Here is a 26689-nt window from a genome sequence, read left to right on the forward strand (position 1 = left end):
AGGAGCGCTTTTTGAACTTCAGTAACATCTGAACTTTTAAGACAAGCAACTTTCCCTTTCATGTAAAGTTGGTCTCCTTGAGATTTTTCTCCTTTGTTCTTTAAAAATATCTTGGTTTTCTCTACAGTGTGTCTTATGAATATGTATAAGGAAAAAGTACGTTTTAATGAGTGACCATTAAATGACTTCATATGGCTTTGTGTGTTGACAGTAGATAAAGAATAAACATGTCAAATGGCAAATAACTGTACAACCACGATCTAATGTTATTTGCTTACTTCTAAATGGTATCAATCCTGTTTTCCCATGGGAAGAATGTTTCAGATGGATAGTGATGCATATGAAGGCAGGAAAGAAAACCTGAAAAAAATCTTGATTCTTTGTTTATATATGAGAGACTCAATTTCAAATGAAAGTATAACAGCGACACAGACTTTATAATGCAGAAGGCTGAATAACAACTGTATATTAAAGGCTGTGTTCTCAAGTGTTTGTAGAAGTGGAACAAATTTCCTTCCATTCTCTTTGAATGTTCTGTTTGCCCAGATATCCCAGTGTTCTTTCAGGCCTTACTAAACTAAAGCAACAAAAATACAAAGTTCTACCAATGCTCAGATAACTAAGCATTTTGGTTAAAGACTTTTCTATAGCCAATTGGATGCGAGAAAGCAATGTTACTACCAATCATTTCTAGCCATGCTTGACTTCTCACCTGCAAAACCTGCTATCTACTTACTGTCTGATTGGCTGTGGAATGTCTTTCAGCCCAAGTCCAGAAAGAAGTGTAAAATACTGTCCCAAGAGTTACAGCAATTTCTCAGCTCTCCTCTTGCTGTACCTCCTTTTCCAAAACACCCTGTAGCGACCCAACTAGTACTTAAGAATTCTTCACAAAGCACTATCCCTTGGGTGTCTTCAATATTCTTCCCAAACAAGGATCAGTATGAAACATTTTCAGTTGTATCCATTAATGTTTAATAACCAGCTTTCCCCTTTGGAATTTATTATACAAAAAGATACCAATATTCTCAGTTGTTAAAAATTGTAATATTTTGTCTTGACTCTGCAGTAGCAGGATTTTTATCAGAAAGCCAAAGTTTGGAATGTTATGTGCCTGCAGGAGTGTCGTATCTTCCACTTCATTTCAAGGCATCATATTTGGTGGGAGGTCTTTGAAAACACAAACCTTAATACCTAAATGGAAATAAAAGGAAACTTAATGGCATTGTCTTTCTTAATTTGGTGTATCTGAGCTGAGCCAATCGCACCATTTTAACGGAATAACAAAATCACTATGCTTGAAACCCTAAAGGCCTCCAATATTATGTTTTTTTAATAGAGAGAATTTAAGTTATTATCTCAGTTTTCTGAATTATTAATCCCAAAAGTTCCCTATTCAGGGAATAGGGACATATTTCATTTTGTGTTCATCTTTCAAACACCATGAATACCTTGAACAATCCCAATATTGTTTGAGTGCTCATTATTTCTTGGCTTTCTGAAAAGATACTACATTCCTTTTGAAGTTTTTGATGGGTATTTTTACATTTTAATTGTAATTTGAATTGTTAAAAATTGACTGTTCAAGAACACAATCTGACTTTTTCAAAGCAAAATATTTGTTACTCAGCATAGCAAGTGACTTTGCAACAGTCTGGAGATTTTTCTCTGTTGAAGTGCAATTGGTACTAAACCCTTCCACTGAGTACCTTCAGCAGACACTATTCTGTAAGACCAAAGTAATTTGTTTTAAAGAAGATTGGACAAAACTGTGACCAGGCCTGCAATTGAATGCTGAATTACACAGCAAATGCAGATTTCTAAATTGTTGATAGATTGTGCTCTCAGTATGGTTGTAGCTTCAGTATAAAGGGTGATTAAAAACAATTAATGATGTTTCCCATAAATCTGCAAAGGACCAGGAGCTGAGGAGAAAATTCTTGTGGTTGTGTAATCTGCTGTAGTGTGATAAAGAAAATACTGTGAAGAGCCACGGGAAGGTTTTTCAGAGGTGCTTCATGAATTTTTTGCAGTTTGTTTTTTGCTAACAGTTTTCATTTTTAAATTGGTATTTCTAGAAACTATGAGACACTTGCTTTGTGCAGGATTGCTCTCATTCCCTACTTAGTGTGAAAATATAGTCATACATAGCTGTGCTTGCAGAACAGAAAAGGCCATGTAAAGGAAGTTTCAAGTTCCCCTTTACTTACTCTGAAGCTACCACTTCTCTGTGCCAGTCATCGTAAAGAAGTGAAATAGATTGAAACCACTCTGAGCTGTCAGTACATCACAGCTCTGAATCAACTGGAAAAGCAGCACGGTGTCAGCACATGGAGATGCATTTTTGTTTAATTAGGCTCTTTGTTCTGGTGAGAGGAAGCAGGTGGGTGTCGCAGTAGAGTGGCCTGTGTGTCTCCTGCATGTCACTGAGGACCTCCCAGCGTTCAGATGATTCTGTGGCTTAGGTGCCTGGTTTTGAGAGAGTGGCAGAGGGCAGAGGGTAAACGTCAGAGCTTGAAATCCTATCCTTCATTTTTTATTTTAGTGGATTAATTCATTTTTATGAGGTTCTGCATGATGTAGACACCAACAGAGGTTTTTGAAAGATGTGTTTATGCTACCTATATTTACTGTAGTTAACATTTGCTGTTGATGTAGAACACATCGTGTAGAGTGAAAACAATTCCCAACAAACAAGTGGCAAAACGCACCCATTATATCTCACATTTATTTATCCTTCTCCACAAGAAGATACTTCATCAATAGCCACCTAGCAGAAGTTCAATAGAGAGGAGCAACATCCTGAATTATTCATTAGTAATATGCTCTTGTCAGAAATAATTGTCACAGATGTTTTTTCGTCTTTCACTGCCTCACCTGCCATAGAATCACCCTAACACCATGTCCTCAGCGCAAGTGTTGCCTATGCATTTGTTGGGCTTCTGTTATCCATTAGCTCACTGTACGTAATTAAAAAGTATTAGTCAGAAACGGAAAGGGAAACATAGTTGAACAAGTACCAAGTGGCATATGTGTTGTCATTTATGGATACACAGCTTCTTTCTGAAGAGCAAGAGCTATAACTGTTGGAACAGCAAATTATGATCTTCTGGCACCTCAGAACAGACTGTACAGAAGAAGTTGCATTGAGAGTTTACAAGTCTTAACTGTGAGCCTCTGAGGGCATCATGATACAAATAAAATTCATGCCGCTGCCCAAGAGTAATGGCACATGCAGAAAGCTGTCTGCATCTCTAATAGCATATGAATATATGCAAATCTTACTGAGAAAATTGTTAGATGGAGATGTTGAAAGAAGACAAGCCAGAAATTTGATAAGTAGAAAGCCTTTTAGCAGTATGAACATCTGAACAAGTCCTGTTTTAGAGTGAAGAGAAATAGGTACATCTTTACAACAAAACTTACTTGAAGTGTGATGCACTCCAGAAATGCCTTTTCTTTTCACTGACTATAAGAAGAATCTATATTGGTCTAGATGCATATGCATGTGTGCACCAAACATGGCATGGCTTCTGTCTCGGGGGTTTTACCAAAACCACCTTAAATGAAAATCATGGTGTGGCTTTATGCCTCACACTTTGTCTGTAATATGCGATATTACCCAGACCTCTGCTTCTGCATTTGAAGCACTAATAAGGAAGCAGTAAAGCAAGAATAAAGTAGTCTTCTGAAACATGGTGTCAATGGTTATATAAACAGCAAGTGCTTGCCACATGGCAGCCAGTGTATTTTGTTGCATATATAGAGTGATTTATGTGCACAGTAGGAACTTGAAACATGGTAGGAAATGAGACAACACAGCTTAGATTTTTTTTTGCAGAAGGCCTACATAAATTATACAGTTGTTCTTAACAGTTATTTATATTTATGAAGTGCCAAGGAATTTCCAATTAAAGTAAAATTATTCTTCTTTTTTGTTGTTTTAGATGTGTGGTTTTTAAAGACAAAATTTATTCAGGAATTATTTCTGCTCCCTTACTCACCTTTTGATATCTCATGTAGTTTTTTACCACAAATGGCTTGTGGGCTAGACACTGGCTTTATGGAGCATTCTGTCCTAACTCAATTTGGAAACTGAAAGGAAATGCTAGCATGAGCGGCTTTCCCAAGGTTGAGCCTGAAGTGTATATATACATTTAGTTTTTCTTGTCTTGTTGATGAGCTGTTATCCCTGCATGGATTATGACTATGGCAGAAACTGCTATCAGAATATTCAAAACCTAAATAAAGATCTGCTGTCTAAAAAAGAAGAGACTTTCTGCTTCCTTAGTGGGTGATGAAATAAACATGTGAAGATCAGTAAAGATGGCAATAATTAATATAAACCCCCTCAATGCTTGTATGAAACAAGTTCTGTAACTGCTTTTGGTGGAAATGCAGATGTAAAACAGGGCATGTGCACAAATGCTGAGGATCAGGAGAATAATAGATTGTAAAAGCAACACCCTGGAAACATTTTATTGGTGGAAAACATGCAAATGCACAAAATAATACTGGAGGCTGTTGTGGAAGCTACAGAAATAAACCATGATGTTATTTATCATTCATATTGATCACTGAGTTGTGAGAGCAAATTAATGTTGGTTTTGGGGATTTACCTATTGTGAAAACAATATATGCTGGTAAGACAAGAACAATATGCTGGCTCTCATTAAAATGAAAAAGCAATTAAAGAATAGATTGAAGGGGTCATGCTTTGTTTCATTTATTGCTGTTGCTATGAAAATGCAAGTATTTAAAGAATTTTGTACAATTAATTTAAAGGAGAAATAGCCTAACATGAGCTTGTTTGTTCTCAGGGTAGGAATGAAACTACACTAGGAATTTTAGAAAATGTAGAAAGCAGACAAAACTACTTTAAAATCTAGTGGTGTATTTATAGCTGACTATTAATATTTAGCTTAAAAAATATCATCCACCTTATAGATTAATAAGGTTGAGTGCAAATATATGTTACATTTGTTTTCAAATATTTACACATTTTGTGTATTTCAAAATGTAGCAGAGTGGATTACAATAAATTAACAGTTATTTCTGAAGGATGTGTAACAAAGTTTTCAACAGTTCTGCTCAACTGCCAAAACAATTTTGTAATTAAAGGTGACATGTCATATTATCATTATGTAGGCCATGGAAGTGTTGAGGTGTGATCCATAGAAGACAGTTTTTTCCCTAACATCTGGATGAAAGAAGCATAAAAGCATTTTTTTGTATAGGTTCCTTTTGTACAGCAAGTGAACAGCTCTGCAGATTTTAAATATCTCAAAGAAGATGAAGACAAAAATGATGGATAGAAACTTTTACTGACTCACTACGAAATGCTTTCCTGGTTTGGTATGTGATTACCGTGATGTAGTACAGTACTGGAAGACTGAGAGATGATAAAGAATTGATGTGTAGTTACTGGGACACCTATATATAGCTCTTACCTACAAGCACATAACAGCAGAGCAAAGGCAGTGTATGCACTCAGTGGTATGCATTAGCTCTCATGGACTTCACACTCTGACTTTCTTCGGGAAATATAATTACCTTAACCTGATTTAGTCCCATTCTCTAGAAAAAATGCATAATTTTCAGAAACACATAAGCAGTGTTGAGTCTTTTCAGAAGACATTGATGAGTTCTTTTGATGAGGAAAGATGCGCTGCATGAAAAAAAGCAACATGCATGCACTTGCCCTGAAAAACTGGTCTTGGACCTGCCCGACACTGTGGCTTCTCTATGATTCCTGAAAACTTCTAGAATTTATGATACTCATTCTTATCAATTAAATTCCTCAGTTGGAGGACTGAAAATAGTGTTTCTTGTGTAAAATTTTTGGGGAGAATGGGAAAGTTTTTCATTTTCATTCCTGAGTATCATCAGTGTTTTCAAATATAGTCCACTAAAATAGAGAGAAGTGTTTTCTGGCCAGTAACTGTGCTGTGAAATACAAAGAGAAAGGCAAAAATACACATTCATGCATCTCTTTATATGAAGTTGTGTAAATTAAATTAAAATTTCTATTTTTTTCTACAAACATCATTCTAACAGCAGCAATACGTTTTTGATGCTCCCATCTAAAGCTTATTTACACTAGGACAGTGTTGAGTGCCTTCCGTGAGCCATTTTCCACAGTGACTGTCCTTGACCAAACCAGAAAATTAATTTGATTTCTCTAATGCAAAAGGTAATTGGATTTCTCTTTATAGAATGCATCCCTTTAATGACTTTCTCTGCTTCAGCCAATTTAGCTGCAACCAACCTGACATTGGTCTGGTGTATGACTTTAAACAAATGCCAAAGCTGGGAGATGCAAGACCGACTGTCTGGTATCAGAAGAAACATTTTCTGCCTCATCTTGCCATTTTCCTCAGAAAATGTCTCCTTCTTGAATGTCAGTCTTATGAAACATGCTACTCTAGTAACTGGTCGTAAAGCAGCTGATTGCATCCTCCTAACAAATATAATAAGTATTTCCTAGGAAGCATCTGGAGAAAATTTGAAAGTTGAATAAAACCTCTTGAAATATTAGTCCTTTTTTGCAAGTATTCATTACTATGTAGACTCTTCCTAAGAGAAAAAGGTGCTCCTAAAGTAGTGAAATAAATCTTTACAGAGGTCTTGTTCAGTATTACGTATTTATCAAAATACTTATTTAGGTAATGGGGATCTTATAAAAAGTATCATTGCATGCTGATCTGAGAAAAGTTTTACCTACATAAAATAATTAGTAAAGATGGTATTTTGGATACAATCTGTTCTTTCTTCAGGCAAGGATTAATAAAATCCCGGAATATGTGTTTCTATTTATTTAACATAGTCATTAACCCTTGGACCCAATCCTTCAGGCTAATATGCTGGGCACTTTTAACCCCAAATGGACTTGGAATGAAAATTTGGAAGTTGAATGTAGTTTATACATAGTCTTAATTTAATCATGGGTCATGTGTTCCTCTTGATAAACACTGTTAATGTTGATTGAAAGTGGTAACTGACACTCTGGATAGTAAACTGGATTTTAAAATCTCTGTATATAAAAAAAATGTAGTGGAAAATAAAACTAAGTAAATTTGACTTCAATTTGAAGTTGTTTCCTTCTGAATCCTTACTAAAAGTTATTTTTATAGAAATCAAAATAGTAATTTTCCACTGTCTACTGATACCAGTGTTAGATAGTAAGAATTTATGTATCTGTATTTTGAAGCAGGTGCTCACCTGTTTCCATTATCTGTTCAGTTATCTCTTGATCTTTATGTATGGATAGGTTTTCCACTCTTCTGGAGCTTTTGCAAAATGGAATTGATAAGATTACTGTAATGTAAGTTTCAGGGCTTTTTAGTACAGTTAACTTGAAGTAAATGGATATGAAAACACAGCTTCCCAAAGGTGCAAGTGCCTTAGGGGTACTCACCTCCTTCATTTAGCTAAAAGTCTTTTTTAATACTTATGTGTACCACCCAGATGTAGTGTATGCATATGAGTCTCTGGACAGGGAAACAGATGGTCTCTTTAGATAGGAATTATGAGAATGAGAATAAATATTTCATACTTTTAAATTTTGTGCAAGTTTTAAGGGGTCTTTATATCTCTAGTCCCAAATGTGCTTTTCTTACTGATACTGGGAAGCGAGAGGGGATTATAAATGACATACAGTGCTAATCCACAGGCTGACACTCCTTGGCTGCAATTCTGATTTCAAGAGTGGAAATTCTGCTGATGCTGCTCTCAGGGAAGAAGGTCCCCTCTCCCAGGTTGGACCAGAAAGCTTCTTAGCCATAGGGGTACATAGCTTATGTACTGTAGGTTGCTGTGACTTTTAGACTAGGACCTCTTCTTTTCTCATCTTTGTAACTCCACAGGTTTTCTTGCTCCTTAAGGAGTTGTGTGCATATCTGGGGCAGAATGTGTAGGCCAATAAACTTTGTGATGATGGCAAATAACATTTTTCTACTGTCAAACTTTTAAAATTATCAGAACTGAAACAGGTGTTTCATGCATAAAATAAAGTGCTCTTAAAGTCCTTGTTAGAACTTTCTTTTGGGACACCAATTTATCTGTATATTATTTCTTCTTTCCCTGTAGGTCACAGATATGATGCTTCAGGATAAGCCCTATCCAGACTGGGGAAAGTCTGCCAGAGCTTTCTGGAAGAAGGGAAACATTAGGATCATTTTATTCTGGTAGGAAAATAGTAAAATCAAATTGTTATAAATGAGCCTTTGCTAAACCCTCAAAAAATGTATCTTCTAATTGTCTGTGGCAGTATAAAGAAATAGAATATATGGTTGGAAAAAATTGAAACTTGGTCTAACCAAAAATTATACATTACAAAAGCTGTACCTGAGTGAAAAATTCCCAATCAAAATAGTTGGTGTGAAAATGACTTAAAATTTGATTTATACTGGGTTTTTATTATATCTTTGACACTCTTTATAACTGAGTTGCAAAATTTCTGCTGTGTGTTACTGGGTATCTCATTGTCAGTCTTTGTAACTAGGAAAAGTGGATATGTTAATTTCTTTTTGTGACTATGAAATTGATTATAGTAATTCTTTGAATTAACACATGAATAGGATTTCAAATGAAGTGAAAAAAAAATCAATGCAAAATAATGTGAGGGATAAGCATTTATTTGACCTTAAATATAGCCTCTTCCAGGTAAATTTAGGCCAAGGATAATTGTTGAAACAGAACACAAATTGTGATAGGAAAAATAGAAGGTGGAAAATGTTTAGTCTAAGAGGCAGTCGGAAGACCTTAGAGTGGAAGATGAAAGAAACTGCAAAGATTTTCTCAACTGCAATAGAAGCAGAAAAACTCATGAAAATACTAAAGGACCTGCTGGTTTTTAAAGAGCAGATTCACAAGTAATTGTTACAGAGGAGTTGAAAGATGAATTTACATGGATTCTGCTACAGAAAATGCAATACTTTCAGGCAGTAAAATTGCATATTTTATTAAATTGAGGCAATTAAATAAGACAAATACAAACATTAAAAAGAAAGCAGGATCAGATAGGCTGATTGATAGGCTACAAGCAAGATTTATAAGGAACTGAAGGGGCTGAGCTGATGCAAATTTTATTAGCACTTAAATGCCTATTGAAAAATTGAATATTAAAATTTGGCTATTGTTTTACTTTTGTTGCTTTTTTCCAACAAACTAAAATTATCCTTCTGGTGTGTAAGTTTGAGTTCAGTATCAGCTAAATGGATCGAATACATCATCAATAATGGAATTATGAACAAAATTCTAGATTAAATTCTGCTAAAAGAAGCCAGGGTCTATCTGATCTGTTAGAACTGTTTGAACATGTCATCAAAGTAATGGATGAGGGAGAAATGGTTGATCTAATTTATTTGGACTTTCAAAAGGCTTTTGACAAAGTTCTTCACTGAAGGCAATTAAGAAAACTAGTAAGCCCTATGGAGTGTGCTGAACATTTAGGAATCATCTTTGTAGTGTGCACTGAAAGGTATAAATAAAATAATCATGTTCGTAAGACAGGGGAGTCCCATTACTTGACATTAAATTCAGTATTTGCATACGTCATAAATATTAGTGACATGAAAGGATTTAAAGAGAAAGTGAATAATTTGAAAGATACTAGCATAAAAGAGGGATCTTAGAAAGCTAGGTGAAAAAAATAACATGATTGAAAGTTCAAGCTGTGGGGCGGGGAGGCTCAAACAGCTCCTTGTCATTGCAGGATGTGCACAACAAGATTTGATCTCAGTGTCCCAGAGTGTGCAAAAAGGTAAAGCAGATGAATAAAAAAAATGCTCAGAGAGGTACCAAGTGGGCTAGCAATCATTCCAGTGTCATATTGTTAAGTCAGCAAAAAACTCAGTCTACAACATCATTGATTTTTTTTACCCTTGTCTGAAGAATAGGATTGTCTGAAAGAGTAGAAAGGAGATTAATTAAGAGTCAAGAAAAGAATTAATTGCACAAGAAGACTGGAAGAATGGAGAAAGGGTTAAAAGCAAGGTGACAGGGAGATTCCAAATTTATGTGCCAGACATGAAGAACGATAAAACTATTAAAACCACTTCAATATTGTTGTGAGAGATCGAGAGATGTTTTCACTTCTGGTTGTGTGAAAAGTTATATATCGATATCTTCTTTCAAATAATATTCACATTAACATTTCCTACTAGAGTTTTAAAATTGAGATAAAGTAAAAAATGATGGTTGTTCTCATGCATGGTTCTTGTAGTAAAGAGCATGCTCAATGGGGATTTTAAAACCCAAAGGGTGACATAAATGTTTTTGGTTTTAGTTTTAAGCAGTAAAATGAAATAGCCCTGGGCAACAGACTACATTCTGTAGAGATGTTATTTAGATAGCACATGTTAGACATCGATACAATTAGACTTTTTTTTCCCCAATGCATAGGAAAAACAGAAGGAAGAGTTAAATTGTTGATAATGTTATGCATGGTAATGTACTATTTGGATTTCATTTAGTATTGCTTAAGCGGTGTGATGTGAGCAGCCTAATTTCTGAAATGTCCTAAGTGAAGCATCCTCAACAGTATGTCCTACACAGATACTGGTATGCCAAAATCCATTTATTCATGGCATTTCCTACTGGCACACCTGTTTAGCAGAGATAGTGTAATACAGTGCCCTGTATTTTAATTATTCCAAATGTAGATATGTAATGCACAGTTTAAAGCAATTGATGAAACAAAAATATTAGCTACACCCTGGACTTGTTTTAATGTTCTTATCAGTTTTATTTCAGGGTTTACTTTGTAAAATTACAAAATGTCTCTAAACATACCAAGGACGGATTGTCATGGCGATGAAGGTACTATCCACTTGTTTATAACGGTTGACCATGTGACTGCTTTGTGTTTCCTATTTGGAAATATTTTCAGCTCTCCCATGCAACTAATTGGCAAAGGGTTTGGTGTAAATCATTCCCTGGAAATATTGTCAGCAACTGGTTGTTGGCTGCTCCTGAGGATTCTGGCTGCCTTTTGAATACTTTCGCAATCTAATTATTCCAAAGACAGCTCAGCTATCTCAAAAATGTCCACTTGGTATTTGCATTTGTTTAGCACATCGCTGAGGAGTTCATTGACATGCCGTTTACTTCTTTTACATTGAACGGTTGCATTATTCTTTTACGAAAAGATCTCCACTTTGGTCATTTCCAGCTCTTCTCATGGCTAATTCCACCATCCAGAGGCACCTTTGTGTAATGCTGTTACAGTCTGTGATATATTGCTTAATGATATACTGCTTAGTGATATATTGATTAGTGATTGCACATATGAACCCACTATCTTGCAAAGAAAGCGTATTTTCAAGACGGCTTTTAGAAATCAGAGAGTATCTGGAATCCTGGTGGAATCACTGGGGTGGTGCAGACGTGTTAGTGGGTTGCAAAAGAAAGATGCCCAGAGGGAATTAAATACCCACTACACCTGGCAGTCAGATGAGGCTGTGATAGAGACAACTGTCTCCAGTGCTCTGTGGTTACTGTCATCATTGTAAAGTTACAAGCATGGATTGAAGTAGGCTGATATATGTTTTTTGGATATGTTTATAATTTGGCTGTTTTAGGAGGGATAAATTATATATCACATAAGAGGACTGGTGTTTGAACGAAGCAACAAAAAAAAGCCAGCTTTAAATTAAGCCAAATAAAGATCCTGGACAAGACTGATGAGAAGCCAATGGCAGTAATTAGTGATAAGTTGAATAAATAGGACAATATAAAACAGTAGTTATTTTTCATATTGTGTATTAGAGGAAGCAGAGAGAGAGAACTACCATGTAAGAAGACTGATTATTTTGTAAATATTTTTTTATTACCCTGGAACATGGAATAAGTCAAATCTACACTAAAGGTCTTTTTTTAGAAGAATTTTTTTTAAAGGGAGCCACTTCTTAAGACAGAGGAAAGACAAATACATTAAAAATTTACTGCAAATGGAAGTAATGTAATAGTAATGGGGTGTCTGTTTTTACAGTATTTTTCCAAGTGAACAAACCTGTGCAATATGGAACTTTCTAGACATTATACCGGGGTTTGCTGAGAGCATTATGCACTCACACATCTGCACAGGAGTAAGCTCTCACTAGCAGTACATGAAGGTGGTGTTAAAAGCAGCTCACACTAACGCCACAGGATGTGCTCAGATTATATAGTCATCACCCCCGTTAACGCATAGGTCTCTGCCACCAAGGCCAGTGGTTAACCTCTGCCTAATTGGTGCCTGAAATCACTATCTCCTTGTTACAGTGTCTTCTATGGTGGCCTGCCGTATCATGTGAAGAATCAAGCATAGTAGTTGGATAAATTCACCAGGACATCTCTGGGCTGTTGATTAGTAGCTCTATATGCAGTTTGGTTAGTGGGGTCAAGACCTGAATACTCTCTCTTGGCAAACTGTTCCAACATTAATTGTCCTCAAAACTTTCCAACAGAGGAGGGAAGGAATTATAATGAGCAAGACATAAAGAGTTCTTCAGATGAACTTTTAGCTGTATATGGAAAAACAGAACATCAGCTAAAAGAAATGGAATTACTGGAGGAGAGGAAAAGAGCTGCTGAGGTCGGTGTAACCTGTGAAGAAAAAATTGATATTCAAAGGTAGATTACTAAAATGGGGGAGTGTAGAGATAACAGTGGATTGTGCAGCTGAATACTGATTGCAGGCAGGGTGACAGAATAATATATACTAGCTGAATGTTGAATATGCCAGTAGCAGACTGGAATCCATTTCCATGGTGTCTCTGGCTAGACATTCATTGTATATATATACAATGCGCAGTCTTCATCTGTGCAATAATATGTCTTTGACGTAGGACTTCTGTCTGAAATAATACAGAGCACAGACCAGCATGGAGAAGAAGTAAAGTAATATGAAGAAGTGTAAATGTGTGATTCCCTATGTTTGCTGTGTTTGACTTTGCAAACTAGATAATCTATAGTATGTATTTCCGTAAGCTCTCTCAGACTTTAATAAAATATAAAACTGCACATGCTCAGGAATGTATATTAGTAATCACAGTACTTTAATTCAGGTTTAAAAGCTTTTATTCAAATTAATTTTTCAGAATTTCTACAGAGTACTAATTCATGTACATATGTTTATAGAGGACTCTGTTATACATGGGTTTGTGTAGGATTTTTAATTGTACAATATTTTGTACCCTGGAAATAGAAGAAACTTCCTTATGACATAGACGGTGACATCTCCCACACAGAAATAAAACATGATTTCTTTGGGAGGTTTTCCTGTTATGCACCTATTTGAATGTTTGCTTTGATAAATAGTATTTACATATTCTGTGCTTTCATAGTCAAGATGATAAATGCATACTGGAAAATTCTGTTCTTTTCACATGTATGAAGGTAGTTCATAAATTTGTTTCAAAAGTCTAAAACATCCATAATTTTCATTATAGGCTGCACTGAGAAAAACTAATTAGACATTATAGCTTTTCAACTTAAATTGCATACTAACCCAACCAAAAAAGGCCCTTTCAATAAGTCTAAGTAAAGGTTTTTGTGATGCAGTCCCACAAATGCAAGAAATAATTTTATCTATAATATAATGCAGATAGATGCACATAGATTATTCTGTTGCTATATTGAAGTTTCTAAGTTCATCTGTTCATGCTTTCATATTTAAGTAATTTATCTTGTGAAAAGATACTGACCACTGAATCATATAGAAGATGGGGCAGATTTCATTTCAAATAGTATAAAAGAACATAAAAATATTTGACAATATTATTGATCCCAGTAAATCTTTTATTCTTATATGATCTCCAAAGTGAATAACTTCCATTTTGATAACAAAGACAATAAATAAATTCCTTCCTTTTAGTCTCAATACAAAATATTCATGAAGGTCCTCCAAAGGAGGATTTGTATTGAGTAATCTGACTACTAATCTGGGCAGACACTGTTAAATATATTGTGAGAGGTTATATTTATATGCCAATGAATAGTGATTGTTACCTTTAGTCTGGCAGTCAAGGAGTATGATTACCATTTGTCAAGAGATAGCTAATATGTTCTTGATAGCATTTATTTAATTTCTGTGCTGGATGTTCTTGGTAAAATATACTGTAAGACTGCAACTGGTTAACATGAAAAAATGTTGGATGTAAATCATCATTATTCAGACCACTGGCCTTACTTTATAAAAACAGTACTTGTGTAAGATTTCTACCTATTTTCAGTTTTCATTTAACCATCCTATACTATATTTGAAAATGCAGTATATATATGAAAATACTGTATTACCTAAAATAGTCACACAAAAGTTCTTTGTTCAAACCTATGTTTGATCGTGCATGAACTCTCTGGTTCATGTCTTAAGGAATATCCATTTTGATAACAAATTGCTTTTACAGTCCAGTGTGGAAAAATAGCAGTGGTCAAGACTTGACAGAATGGTTGAAGATCAACTACCACATGAGGCCGACCCATTTCTTGGGACTTTTCTAGGAAAAGCCAAGGAGATAGGAGCATCTTGGGAAATGCAGTCAGGGGCATGTTATTCATGGACTAGGAATGCACTGCATGAGAGGTTGATGTTTTGCATGACGTTACTTATACATGAGCAGAGAGAATGTAGCCATATGTGAGGGAGTGTGTGTGAAAGTTTCCAATCTGTCTCAACTATCAAGGAAGAAATTTGTATCTTGCCTGTGCCAGTCTAGATTTGGAAAGGCTGTATCATGAATTCTCCCCCACTCTATTTGTGGTAGGAAGAAGAGTAAGACAAATAATTCCTCATCCCACTTTTTTTCTCGGAAGGAAAAGCATTTGAGGGAGAGAAAAATCAGGTTTAGGGAGCTTTGAAATCTCAGATTCAAAAAAATTGCTGCAATTGTGAATTACTTTAGAATGAAGGTTAGGTTTGTTATTTGTCTTCTTCAAGTTACATAAAGTAGTCTTTTCCTATTTATTTTTTTCTGTTGGAGACTCCTACAGATGAAACAAAAGCATACGTTGTTTCTTACTTGTATTTGCATGAGTAAGAGCAGGGTTGGCAGAGAGGAGAGCGAGAGTAGCATGGCAGCATTCCTCTCATATGAAGTAGGACACGTGCACACATCTAAGCACAAAGCCACACACTTGGGACAGCAACAGGGGAGAGGAAGGAAGCTCCTAACAGCCCTACACAAGCACCATTCCTCTGCTGAGTTCTAGGGTGCAAGCATTTCATGTCCTGGAGTGTAAAAAAGATTCATAGAGCAATCTGTCTGAAGAGCAGTTATATTGAAGAGAGAAAGGATCAATTCATTAGCTATCATGGGACTTTGGATTGGGCCCACAGACTTGAGTTTCATCTTTGATTTGGCTTTAAAGACTTTGAACTGCTTTAGTGCATGTGTATTTTATAGCATATCATTTTCCTCAGCCTGTTTAAGCTTTTTGATTTATATTTGGTATCTACTTGCAATTCAATAGCTAATAGCCTGTTAGAAAAATAGCCTGGGTTTATTCCTCCATAATTGCTAGATACCTAAGTATAGCCCTTGCAATTGCATGGATATGGCAACCCATCTTCACCTCTTTTAAAAGGTATGTTTTATTCTATCCCTCTTTGCGAGCAAGGGGTATATCACAAGCAATTGCTAAGAGTATGTTATCCCATGTGTAGCTTTAATAAAGCTTCTTAAAGTGCAGTACCTGCAATGTTTCAGTAATAATGATACTTCCAAACGAAAATACTTTTAGAAAATCACATAATATGCCAAAACCTGCAAAGCTCTAATTCCTAAATGAAACATTTCCTTATCAGTTTCAAAAGTTCTTTTCTTTGAAACAGGCAGCTGCACTTCTCAGTTCAGGCACAGAGCCAGTGTAGAAGGGATGTTGCAGCAAGTCCTCTTTTAGCACCTTCTCTTCCCTTTCCACAGTTTCTGCTGAGCAGGAGACACCTCTGCCTCAACCCATGCCCTGTAGAAGATTATCCAGAAGAGCAGAATCACTGATGTGATTGCTTGTTCTCTCAGTGCCTGCTTTTTGCTTAAGTGCTTTCCCTTGCCTCCTCTTTCACGGTGTAAATCTATTTGGTGTTAGAAAAAACAACTTTTTCTATCTTTGGCATTTACAGGTATCCTGGGCTTCATTCTAGGTCCACTTTAAAAGCAGGGTGTCAGATAATACGCATTATGTCATCATGAAGGCAGAAAAAATGCTAAAAATCTGTAACTATATAATCAGATAATTGTGACAGCCCCCCCCCAAGACAGAAGTTCCAAGTATTGCAATTAGATCGGCATGCATTTGAATAACATTAGACTGTTATTCATACAGCAGAAAGACTGATTTCAGATTATGAAGGTGGAAATTAACTGTCTTGCATGTTTGCTTCAGTGTGCAGAGGCCTGGTAAAATCATACCCAGAACATGGTTGGTTTGACTCAAACGCAAGATTCTGTGGGAAAACTTTATAGAATCCATCCCACAAATTCATGCTGCATAGAGAAGACACAGGCTCAGCCAGTGGTTTTGTGCACTATGAAAGCCCACAGAGTTCAATGGAGATCAGAAAAGGAGTGTTTCAGCTGCTTGTGCTCACAGCCTGAGTTCATAGACTATGTCATGGCTGGATTCCAAGAATCAATTCAGTTTTGTAAAATAAATGTGATGATTAAAGCAATTAAATTATTTCCCTTCCTGGAATGCTGGAGTGCTTTTTTAAAATCGTATTTCTCCATAATGGCATGTTTAAATTTGTGCCTTAGAGCTTGCTGATGTGATGTACTTAGCTGAAATCCTGACTCATCAAATTTCTGATAGAATCACAGAATGGTTTGTGTTAGAAGTGACCTTAAAGATCATGTAATTCCAACACCTCTGCTATGGGCAGTGACACCTTCCACTAGACCATGTTGCTCAAAGCCCCATCTAGCCCATCCTTGAACACTGCCAGGGATAGGGCAGCCACAGCTTCTCTGACAGTGGGACAGTGTCAAATGCTTTGCACAAGTCCAGGTAGATGACATCAGTTGCTCTTCTCTTCACCACCAGTGCTGGAGCCCCCTTTTACACAGCCACCAGATTTGTCAGGCATGGTTTGCCCTTAGTGAAGCCATATGAATATTCCCATAAATATTGAATATTTACACATTCTGGTCTGGAAAACCCATAGGAATACACAAAAGTACAAAACTTTTTTAGCATGCAAGAAATACTGCAAGCAAAGTGTTCCATGGCTTTCAGATCCATGTGAAGAGGCCATTCTGAAAAATGTCCAAATGAAAACATGAAAACAGTTTTAGGGCCTTTGGATTTCATGGGTAACTGGAAGCACTAACACAGTGAAACTGTTCTACTGATGTTAAGAGGATTTTTTAGCAGTGGGGACTGAGAGCACTTTCCCTGTGGACACTTTGCATGAGATTGTTACTCTTCCACTGGTTTTGTTGTAGCAGTTGTCATCCATTGAGTGTCTCATTAAACAAAGTTTTATTCCTCTTAATTTCCTGATAGTCCTTGATGACACAACTTCTGCTGTGCCTTGGACTTCAACAGAATTTTACAAATAGAACTTAGCAGAACTCTCCACCGTATCAACCCTTTCTACTGGTGCAAACAGGCAAACAAAGAGCAATACTTATAGTTCCAGTGACATCACAGTTTGAGATCCAAAGTGCTGCACAGGACTAGAATGTGGCTGTGCCGATGCTGAGTTACTTTGTAAGTGGTTATGCTTTAAAAGAAGGGAGAAAAATGGCTTGTTATGTCAAACTTCAGTTATTTAGGGCTAACAGAAAAATGATGAGAGACTTTGTGTTTTTCAGACTGGACATAAAGGTGGAACAGGAAAGTATTTAAATGCCAGACCATACCCTATCCCATTCTGTCCCCTTCAGATCTTTATACCCCATGGCCTCTATCAGAATAGAGCCATTTCAATAAAAATGAAAACTTAATTAAAAATAATATTGCAGGATGTGCTTAACATAACTATATATATATCAATGTACATATGATTAATTAGTCCTTGTATAAAACCTCCAATTACATGAAAGGGGCATTTCTTTTCTCTCTTACTTGCTTTTCTACTTTAAAAAATGAGTAGGGTTGTAAAATTAAAAGAATTTCTTGACAGCTATCTTAATCAAAACTTTACCTATTTTAGGCTGCACAACAAATGAGAATATTGTTGCTATATTTTTATTTCAAATAAAAGCTCCTGAGCCTTTCTTCGTTTTGTACATTGGCAAACTGCATGATGCGTAAAACATGCAGGATATTTGTTTTCTTTTTCTTTACTTTCTCATTCTGGATGGTTACTTTTCATTTAAATGGATTGGGTTTAATTTGTCTTTGAATTTATACATATTTGTTGGAACTTAGAGTAATGAAGTGCCCTCAGGTATCTCTACTATAAATGGAAACAGATAATAAATTTCTAACTTTGAGTAAATTAATTTCTTATGAACAACCACCCATGGCCATTGTTTCAAAACAGCTATTAAAAAGGCTCTCACTTGGGCCCTCCATTGTGCCAATATTGTGCAGCCTGAGAGCAAGTGAACTCTCTGCCCCAGGGAGGTTGGTGTCTGGAATTAGAATTTTAAGAAGAAAAATGGCACAGAGATGAGCAAAATCCCTTGTCTACAAATGCAGATTTGCTGCTCACAAAAGTAGCACGTCAGTAAAAACAATGGCCCTTGACACACGCTCAGCTTTCAGATATTTGCATGCTTTGACCTGACCTCATTTATTCAAATATTCAAGGCCAATTGGCATAGTGCAGGAAGCATAGGTCTTGGGCAAGGAAATAGAGTGAAGCAATGTTTTCAATGACAGTAAACAAGCTGAAAATCTCTTATTTGACTTTTAAATGATATATTGAGCTGAAAGAGATGGAATTTATGTGGGAAACATCTTTAAATTGAATATATTTCTTATGGAGAATCTGGAGGATGAAATCGCATGCAATGGCAATGTCATTTTTAATCCATTTGTTTTCAGGACGAATCTTCTCTCAAAGGCAGGCCCAGTTTTCTTGTCTAAGCTTCTCTGCACTATTCTGTAGCCCTGCAGAGAAGGACTTGGGGGTATTGGTTGATGAGAAAATGAACATGAGCTGGCTTCAGCATGCGCTTGCAGCCCAGAAAGCCAACCGTATCCTGGGCTGCATCAAAAGGAGCGTGACCAGCAGGTCGAAGGAGGTGATCCTGCCCCTCTACTCTGCTCTCATGAGACCTCACCTGGAGTATTGTGTGCAGTTCTGGTGTCCTCAACATAAAAAGGACATGGAACTGTTGGAACAAGTCCAGAGGAGGGACACGAAGATGATGAGGGGACTGGAGCACCTCCCATGTGAAGATAGGCTGAGAAAGTTGGGGCTGTTCAGCCTGGAGAAGAGAAGGCTGCATGGAGACCTCATAGCAGCCTTCCAGTATCTGAAGGGGGATTATAAGGTTGCCAAAGAGGGGCTCTTTGTCAGGGACTGTAGCAATAGGACAAGGTGTAATGGATTCAAACTTAAACAGAAGTTCAGGTTAGATATAAGGAAGAAGTTCTTTACTGTGAGGGTGGTGAGGCACTGGATCAGGCTGCCCAGAGAAGTGGTAAATGCTCCGTCCCTGGTGGTTTCAAGGCCAAGTTGGACAAAGCCTTGGGCTACACGGTCTAGTGTGAGGTGTCCCTGCCTGTGGCAGGGGTTTGGAACTAGATAATCTTAAAGTCCTTTCCAACCCTAACTATTCTATGATTCTATGGTTCTATGCCTCTATGATCCTATGATTCTATGATACTCATACTTCTAAACATTATAAATAAAGTATAATAAGAATAAAAGTGTTTCCTAGGTATTCTTCCTGTGTCTGATACAGGCTTGACCAAGCTGCGTGAACATACGTCTGTTATAAGGAAGTGTGTTATGAATGTAGCTATTTTTCATTCAAACTGCAATAGAACTGATTTTAGTTTTAATGTCTTAAGTTCAAAGGGTTTAAGACTTTATGTAGTTTTCAGGTAAACCCAGAAGCCAGGCAGTGCTTATGGAGATCTTCAAGATTGTTTCCTCAGGGTGCCTTACTCAAGTTTTGAGCTGCTGCAATTTAATCATACTTGTCTGTAATAACTTGAACAGAGAAAGTTTTGGTTCATACCAGAATAATTTACACTTAACAGCATTTTCTTGGTTTGAATAAGACCTTAAGAGCATTCAGCTTTTCCCCTGTGTGCAGCTGAGTTGATAAAATTATCTGAACTTCTTTATTTTTATTTCATGGAATGCGAAAAATTTATACTTTCTCCTACAGCAAATTAATTTATAAGGTGCAAGCACAGACAAATGTTTTTTTTTTGTGATAAAAATATTTCAAGGCAAGATTGTATTATTTTTCAGAAAGGTGGGGCTTTGTACTTAGAATTAAACTTCTGTTTAAAATGTTGTTTTAGCAGAGTTTTTCAACCCATTGTATAATTTCTGGGTCTTCCTACCTGAAACATTTCTGTGAAGTAGTATTTTGGTGTCTTCAGTTAGAAATACCACTTCTTGTGCCACAAGATGTTTCAGTGACTACAGTATATTTTGGCTGGTTTCAAGAAGCATACACTCTTTTAATCTATACACAACCTCAATTAGTGTTCAGGTCAGTAAGTGGGAAGACATTTATGGAATCAATCATTTTGGGTTAAGGAGTACACATACTGCAAGTGTACTAATGGAATGGAAATAATGCCTGGAACATCTCCAGAACAGTCACAGTCTCAATGGACCAATTAAATATGTATGAAGAATGTTTCCAGTGAAGTTCAAACACATCAGCCTGAGGCTTATTTTTTGGTTTAATTTATTCACAGCCTTTCTGTGTACTGCTGCTTGCTCGTCCAAAAACACTTCTGCACACTGCCTTCTGCATCATCTGTGTATTCACTGACTGATACAGTGACAGTTGCTATTTTTAATCGCCATCTCAGGAGCAAGGAGTAGACTCTAGTAGAAAAGTACAGTGTTCGTATTCAGGTTAGCAGGTTTTATTTGTTAATAGATTTGACATCATTCACAGTATGGGAAATAGTCTTCAGAATTAATTCAGACAGTTTTGAGCATTTAACAAAATTTCTTAGCCTGAATGTGCTGTCATTATTAGGTCTTCAAATAAGAGTATTGCATGATACGGCCTCTACTGCGTGTCTTCACATCGCTGCTTTTTGTCCTTCATGAAAGAAATGCTTATACTATAGCTAGAGGCTGCTTTTTTTATATATCACGAATGCTGGAGCTCTTAAGAAACTTAGTTTCCTGATAACTGTCATTCTTTGCAAAATGTATTAGAAAAACACATGCTATTTTATAATATAAGGTATAGGGTAAGAAATTCTTTGCTCCCTCTACTATTTTCAGTAATAAATAAATCCAAACTATTAGAGATTTTGTAAAGAGAGTTTGTTTCTTTTGACGGGTCTCAGCTCAGCAGTTTGTCACTGATCAGAGAGCACCAGCATATTAGCTGGTTCATCTGTTATCAGTTCATACACTGTGAGTAAGTGGGATTGTCATATAACCAAGCTTAGAGCTATTGGCAAAGCAACTGAGCAAAGACAGCCTTTTAAAAGGATTACTGGTAATGTAATTACTTGCGAAAGATGAATGGGGAGCTCCCATATGAAAACACCAGCATCTTAATATGTTCTTTAAGCAATAACATTAGTGGAATGAGAACTATTCCAGTAATGGTGTATGCTACTGGTGGATAATGGCACAGTGGAGCAAAGACATTTGTGTAAAGTAACCACTGAGTTGAAGCCAGAAGCATGCTTTTGTTTCTTTAACTACTTTCAAGGCTGTTACTGAAGCAAAACTCACTTTCTGGTGACACTGTAATTATTTTATTAAGTACAATGGAGTTGTGAAACTTCAAAGCTCCCAACAGATTTTTCTTCTAGTCTGAAGAAAAATCTCTGTTTATATCCATAGTTAATCTATAACTGCTGATAGTATTTGTAATGTTTATGAAAAAATATAGTGTTACTATGGCTCCTGCTACTGGAGATGCCAGCCCAAATCATAGAATCATAATCATATAATCCTTAATCATATAATTTGAGTGCCCCCAAAATCAGATAATTTTCTAGAGAAGCAGAATTAATTTAGGACCTTCACTTCAGGCACAGGGTAAACAATCTTGGTGATGTTGTAAAATTAATCTCTGTGCATGAGAGCAGTTACGGTCTATGGCTTGATACCCACTTCAACCATCAAGATGACTGACTTTTCCTAGTGAATAAGAACTTCTACATAAGTGTATTGAAATAAGCATCTGACCTTCATCTTTTTGAAATCAGTGACAAAAGCCCAGTAGTCTTCAACGAAACTTTAATACTCCTTTAGATAGTAACAATTGTGGGGCTTTTTCCCCCCAGTTTATAGTAGGGGACATTTTTCCCTGCACTATTTAATAAGCTCCCTGGCATCCATACAAATAATAGATTTCTGAAACATACAATGACAGTTGTGTTATTTGAGTAGTTTAGTCCTAAATACTTTCTTTCCTTACCTTTGATAATATTTCCTTCTTGCATCTTCTATATATCTTTCTTCACACTATTGGTTCTATCTTCTCATTACTTAGTAAGCAAAATTCTGGTGCTTGCTGTGTGCTTCTCTCTACGTTTTTTCTTCTTCTGCTTCATCAGGCTCCATTTTGCATTCATTTATTGAGTTTTGCTATTGGCTGTTGTTTTTCTTAAAGGTTTATTTTCTGAATTTGAGTAATAATTTTTTAAGGACATACATCCTTACGATTCTTGTATCAGAAACCTGATTGGGTTCTTTTTTTATGATAAGTGGGCAAATAATCTGGTTTTATGAGTGTCAGAAGTTGCATGCTTATTTTGTACAGTGCAGCATTCTAAACTGTAATGTGTCTTGCGACAGTAAGTTATGCCTCACAATAGCAAGATCAGATTAATAAAAGAAGCTGACACTAAGATCTAGGTATGTGTAATCGGAAAGTGGTGCATAGGAAATGTGGTGCTTTACCCTTCCAGGAAAATGAATCATAGTCAAAATATTCATACTTCAATCATCTGAATTTACTATCCTGTATTACTCTTTTATAATAATAATATAAATATAAATATATATAATATATAATGTAAATATATATTTACCTTGAATTTGATCTGCATCAGATTCGTGGGAATTGCAGTACACCAGAAAATCAGACTGTTGAAATATAATTCCCCAGCTATTTAGGTTCCTAGCTTAAGACATGAAATAAAGTTGTATCATAAGGTCTTTCGCTGGACCATGTGAAAATTTCATGTTTGAACTCTCTATCCATCTTGTCAAGCTATCTTAGTGTGTTAATTTTTGTGTTTTCCAATCAGTTTGAAAATAGAGCCAAGTTAAACAATTTTAAAACACCCTTATTCAATTTACCTCCTCAGTTTTATCATTTTTAGTTTTTGAGATCATTCATGCTGTTTCATTATCTGCAGTGAGGTGACTTGCTGTGACTGATGTAATTTCCAGCACAAGGGCAAAACCAGAGCTCCTTGAACTCAGAGAGGCAGGATTCAACTTCAGTTTCCCTCTCTGAAAAAAACAGAAAGAAGATATTATTATCCATTTGCAAAGTCTGACTGTATGGATGTGGTAGAGATGATGCCGTCTAAGGTCTGCCGTTGTTGGGTGGTTTCAGGAACCTTTGCCTTTCTGACACAGCTGTGCTCATTAGGACATCCACTGCCTATTAGGGCTTGGTTTTGTCATTCCTTTTGCAACATGAGCAAACTGGATGAGCATAAATAAGGCTGTGCTTTGGCAGCAGGTGTGAGTATATTACAGAACAACCCAGAAATTAAAGAAGTATTTCAATTTTCTACATTTTATTATTTTTTTCAGTAATAAATGAGTTAAAACTAAACAAACAACCATTATCAGGGCTTGGGTTAAAAAAAAGAACAGGTTTAACAAACTTTTGTTCTGTAATACAAAATATGATAACATAGGTAGAAAGCTCCTGGAGATGTTTTTAAACATTTCATTTTGAAAGAGCATCTAGAGCAGAGCTATTTTGAATGACATTAATGGCAAGGTCCAAGGTGTGTGAAGCTGTCAACACAGCAGGCACACATTGCCAGCACAGTACGTTAAGCAGGAGCTGAGATTTGAAGCAGTTTTCACCTATAATAAGGTAATAGTTCATTCCAAACTTTTAACATCATGAGCTGTTCTGTTAAAATCTTTCTAGAAGAAATTTGTCCACATGGTAAGTCCAGCTAGAGAATAGCATTGATACTTCAAACCAAATGAGAATGTTTTTATGTTTTTAACTTGATAAACAGGTGATCTATACACTGTCTGTGAATTGTACCTTGTAACCAAAAACCTTCATAAGCTCAGTTATTCCCATGTAAGTTGAGACAAGGGGGAGCACAAAATTACAAAATAAAATATATAAACCTTTAGAGTCAGTTTTAAGTAATGTTAAGTTTGATGGCTTTGTAACAGTAGCGATGGAAAATTACTGAGGTGCATGATACACAGAAAAAAAAAAGTGGAGTACAGCTAGAGAACATGCTGAGAATTCTTGTACAAGATAAATCATTATAGTTGACATAGTTTTAAGAAAAACAGTCTAGAAGAACAGGACACAGGGATAAGGAGTATCTGGGAATGGCAGGTGTCCAGGATGGGCTACAGTTAAACCAACTGATACAGGAGGATTATTACGTCTCTGGTGCTAACGAACCAATTAAGCTGGTATAAGCATCTACTGCGCGTGCTCCAAAGGCAGCTAGAAGTGATGAGGATTGTTGGAAGAAGTAAACGACCCTCAGAGACCACCACCACAATTCTGTACGCATGCGGGGAACTTTCTGGAAAATGATATAATCCATATGTAGCCTCATGAATATGTATGTATGCCCAGGGACTGTATAAGGACAGCTTGTGTAGCAATACAGGGACACGCATTAGGAGGAGCTATCCCCCGTGTCTCCCAGTGCCACAACAAAGAATACCCGCTTGTCAGCTTGAAAACTTCGTTGGCAAGTTTGTCCCTGGAATTTTCTCCGGATCAAAGTAAAGCAGCAGAGCCTTTGCTATTGTCATTCATTACAGAGCCACACCTCCTGTCTTCTAAGCCAATTTGATGCAAATATAATCCCAGAAATCTAAATGGAATTAAACATGTTTTGTCTCAGCATTTAGAATTATGCAAATTCAGGGAAACTATCATTTGATTGACAGAGAAATTGGTAACATCATTAGTCAGTGGAAGCATTGTTTAAATTTTTTCTATGATGCAGCATTTTCTCAAGAACTTGGAGGATGCAAAAGATCCCCCCTGAAATGCAGCAATGGATATCTTGCTTCAAAGGCAGCTGGCTGCAGAGGAGATGTTATGGTGTTCTGCAGTTACTGTTCATAACTGGTGATTACCTCAGTACTGTATAATCCATCTCTGAAGCCACCTTTAAATGTTGAATGGCATGCATATATAAGCAATCATTGGTTATAGGGTTTGTGAACACTTTTCAAACTCAAAAACTGGTCTAGTATAGTATTTCACAATATTTGGGGAGTTTAAAATCTAAAGTCCTTTCCTCCCTAAACAGTACAAAATACCCCCATGGCAAAGTGAAGACCTGCTTCAACTTAGCGAAGGTATCTACTGCCTCAGATGAAATAGATTTCCTTTTTTAGTAGACTCTGATGGCACTCCCAACCCAGAAATCTCTGTAATAGATTGCCAGTAACAGTTGGAAAGGCCCAGGAATGATTGTAAGTCACATTCATCTTTCAAGGCCTCCTGGCTAGAATTGACAATTATTTTCAAGGCTCCCAGGAAGAACATAAAGCCAAAAAACTCAGTGAAGAACTGGCCAAATTAATTTAATATCATCTCTGTACAATGACTGAATGACCTAGGAGACAGCTGAAGACAATGCTAAGAAAGTTAATCAAAAGGACTGAGCAAAGCTTTCTGAGAGACCAGTCCCAAAAGCTGTCCTTCGTTTTACAGCCTTTGTGAAATGGATGTAGTTATTTGCTCTGCAGAAGTCTAAAAATTGGGATGATTCTAGTCTCTCCAGTGGTTGTTGATCAAAGAAGCCAAATGCATCCATCTTCTCCGAATTCTGATTTTTTTCAAAGTCTCAAAGGGTTCCCTGTTTTGAGAGAAACCCTTCACTGTATTCCTTTAGGTGCTCTCTGTAGATGCTTGCTGGAGACTGCTTGAGCAGTCATGTAAGTGATGGGGAGATGGACTGTAGGTTTTTATGCTTATCAAAACATATGTTGAAGTATTTTATAGGAAGAAAGGGATCATGTAACTATAAAACTGGAGAGGAATCAATCGGTGTTGGGTAAAGTGTTTAACAGAATATTAAACAGAGAATATATGTTCAAAAAAACTTAGGTCAGTATAATGTCTACTAAACTCAAGGTCTTTTTAGCACTACCAAAGCTATTTTGAGCTTAATATAATTCTGGAGACAAAGCAAAAGTTGTAGTGTGTGAGTTTCTGGAGGGTAAACTGAGTGCATACTTAACCAGACCTAACTTTGGCCACTTGTGCTGACAGCTCACCTATTCCTGGGCAAGAGAAAAGAACTGTTCCCAGCTTGTAGCCTGGCTCTGGTGACAGCAAGCCAGGAGAATACTGACTGCTGAGTGAGAACATCAGCTTAAAGTAAATAATTTTTTTTTTATGTACAATTA

General features: G+C 36.5%; 1 protein-coding gene across 3 annotated transcripts in view; it reads left to right on the forward strand.

Moving 5' to 3' along the window:
- The window catches only part of TMEM117 (transmembrane protein 117), a 238005-nt gene that overhangs the window by 145037 nt on the left and 66279 nt on the right, over positions 1-26689 (forward strand). For all 3 annotated transcript variants that reach the window (XM_062612535.1, XM_062612524.1, XM_062612513.1), the window contains exon 5: positions 8089-8186. In XM_062612535.1, coding sequence (XP_062468519.1) covers positions 8089-8186 — 98 coding nt within the window. The remainder of the gene's footprint in view (positions 1-8088; positions 8187-26689) is intronic.

The sequence above is a fragment of the Pezoporus occidentalis genome, unplaced genomic scaffold, assembly GCF_034315485.1.
Source record: "Pezoporus occidentalis ecotype Australia unplaced genomic scaffold, CSIRO_AGI_Poc_V1 ctg100, whole genome shotgun sequence".
In the NCBI taxonomy this organism is placed as follows: Eukaryota; Metazoa; Chordata; class Aves; order Psittaciformes; family Psittacidae; genus Pezoporus; species Pezoporus occidentalis.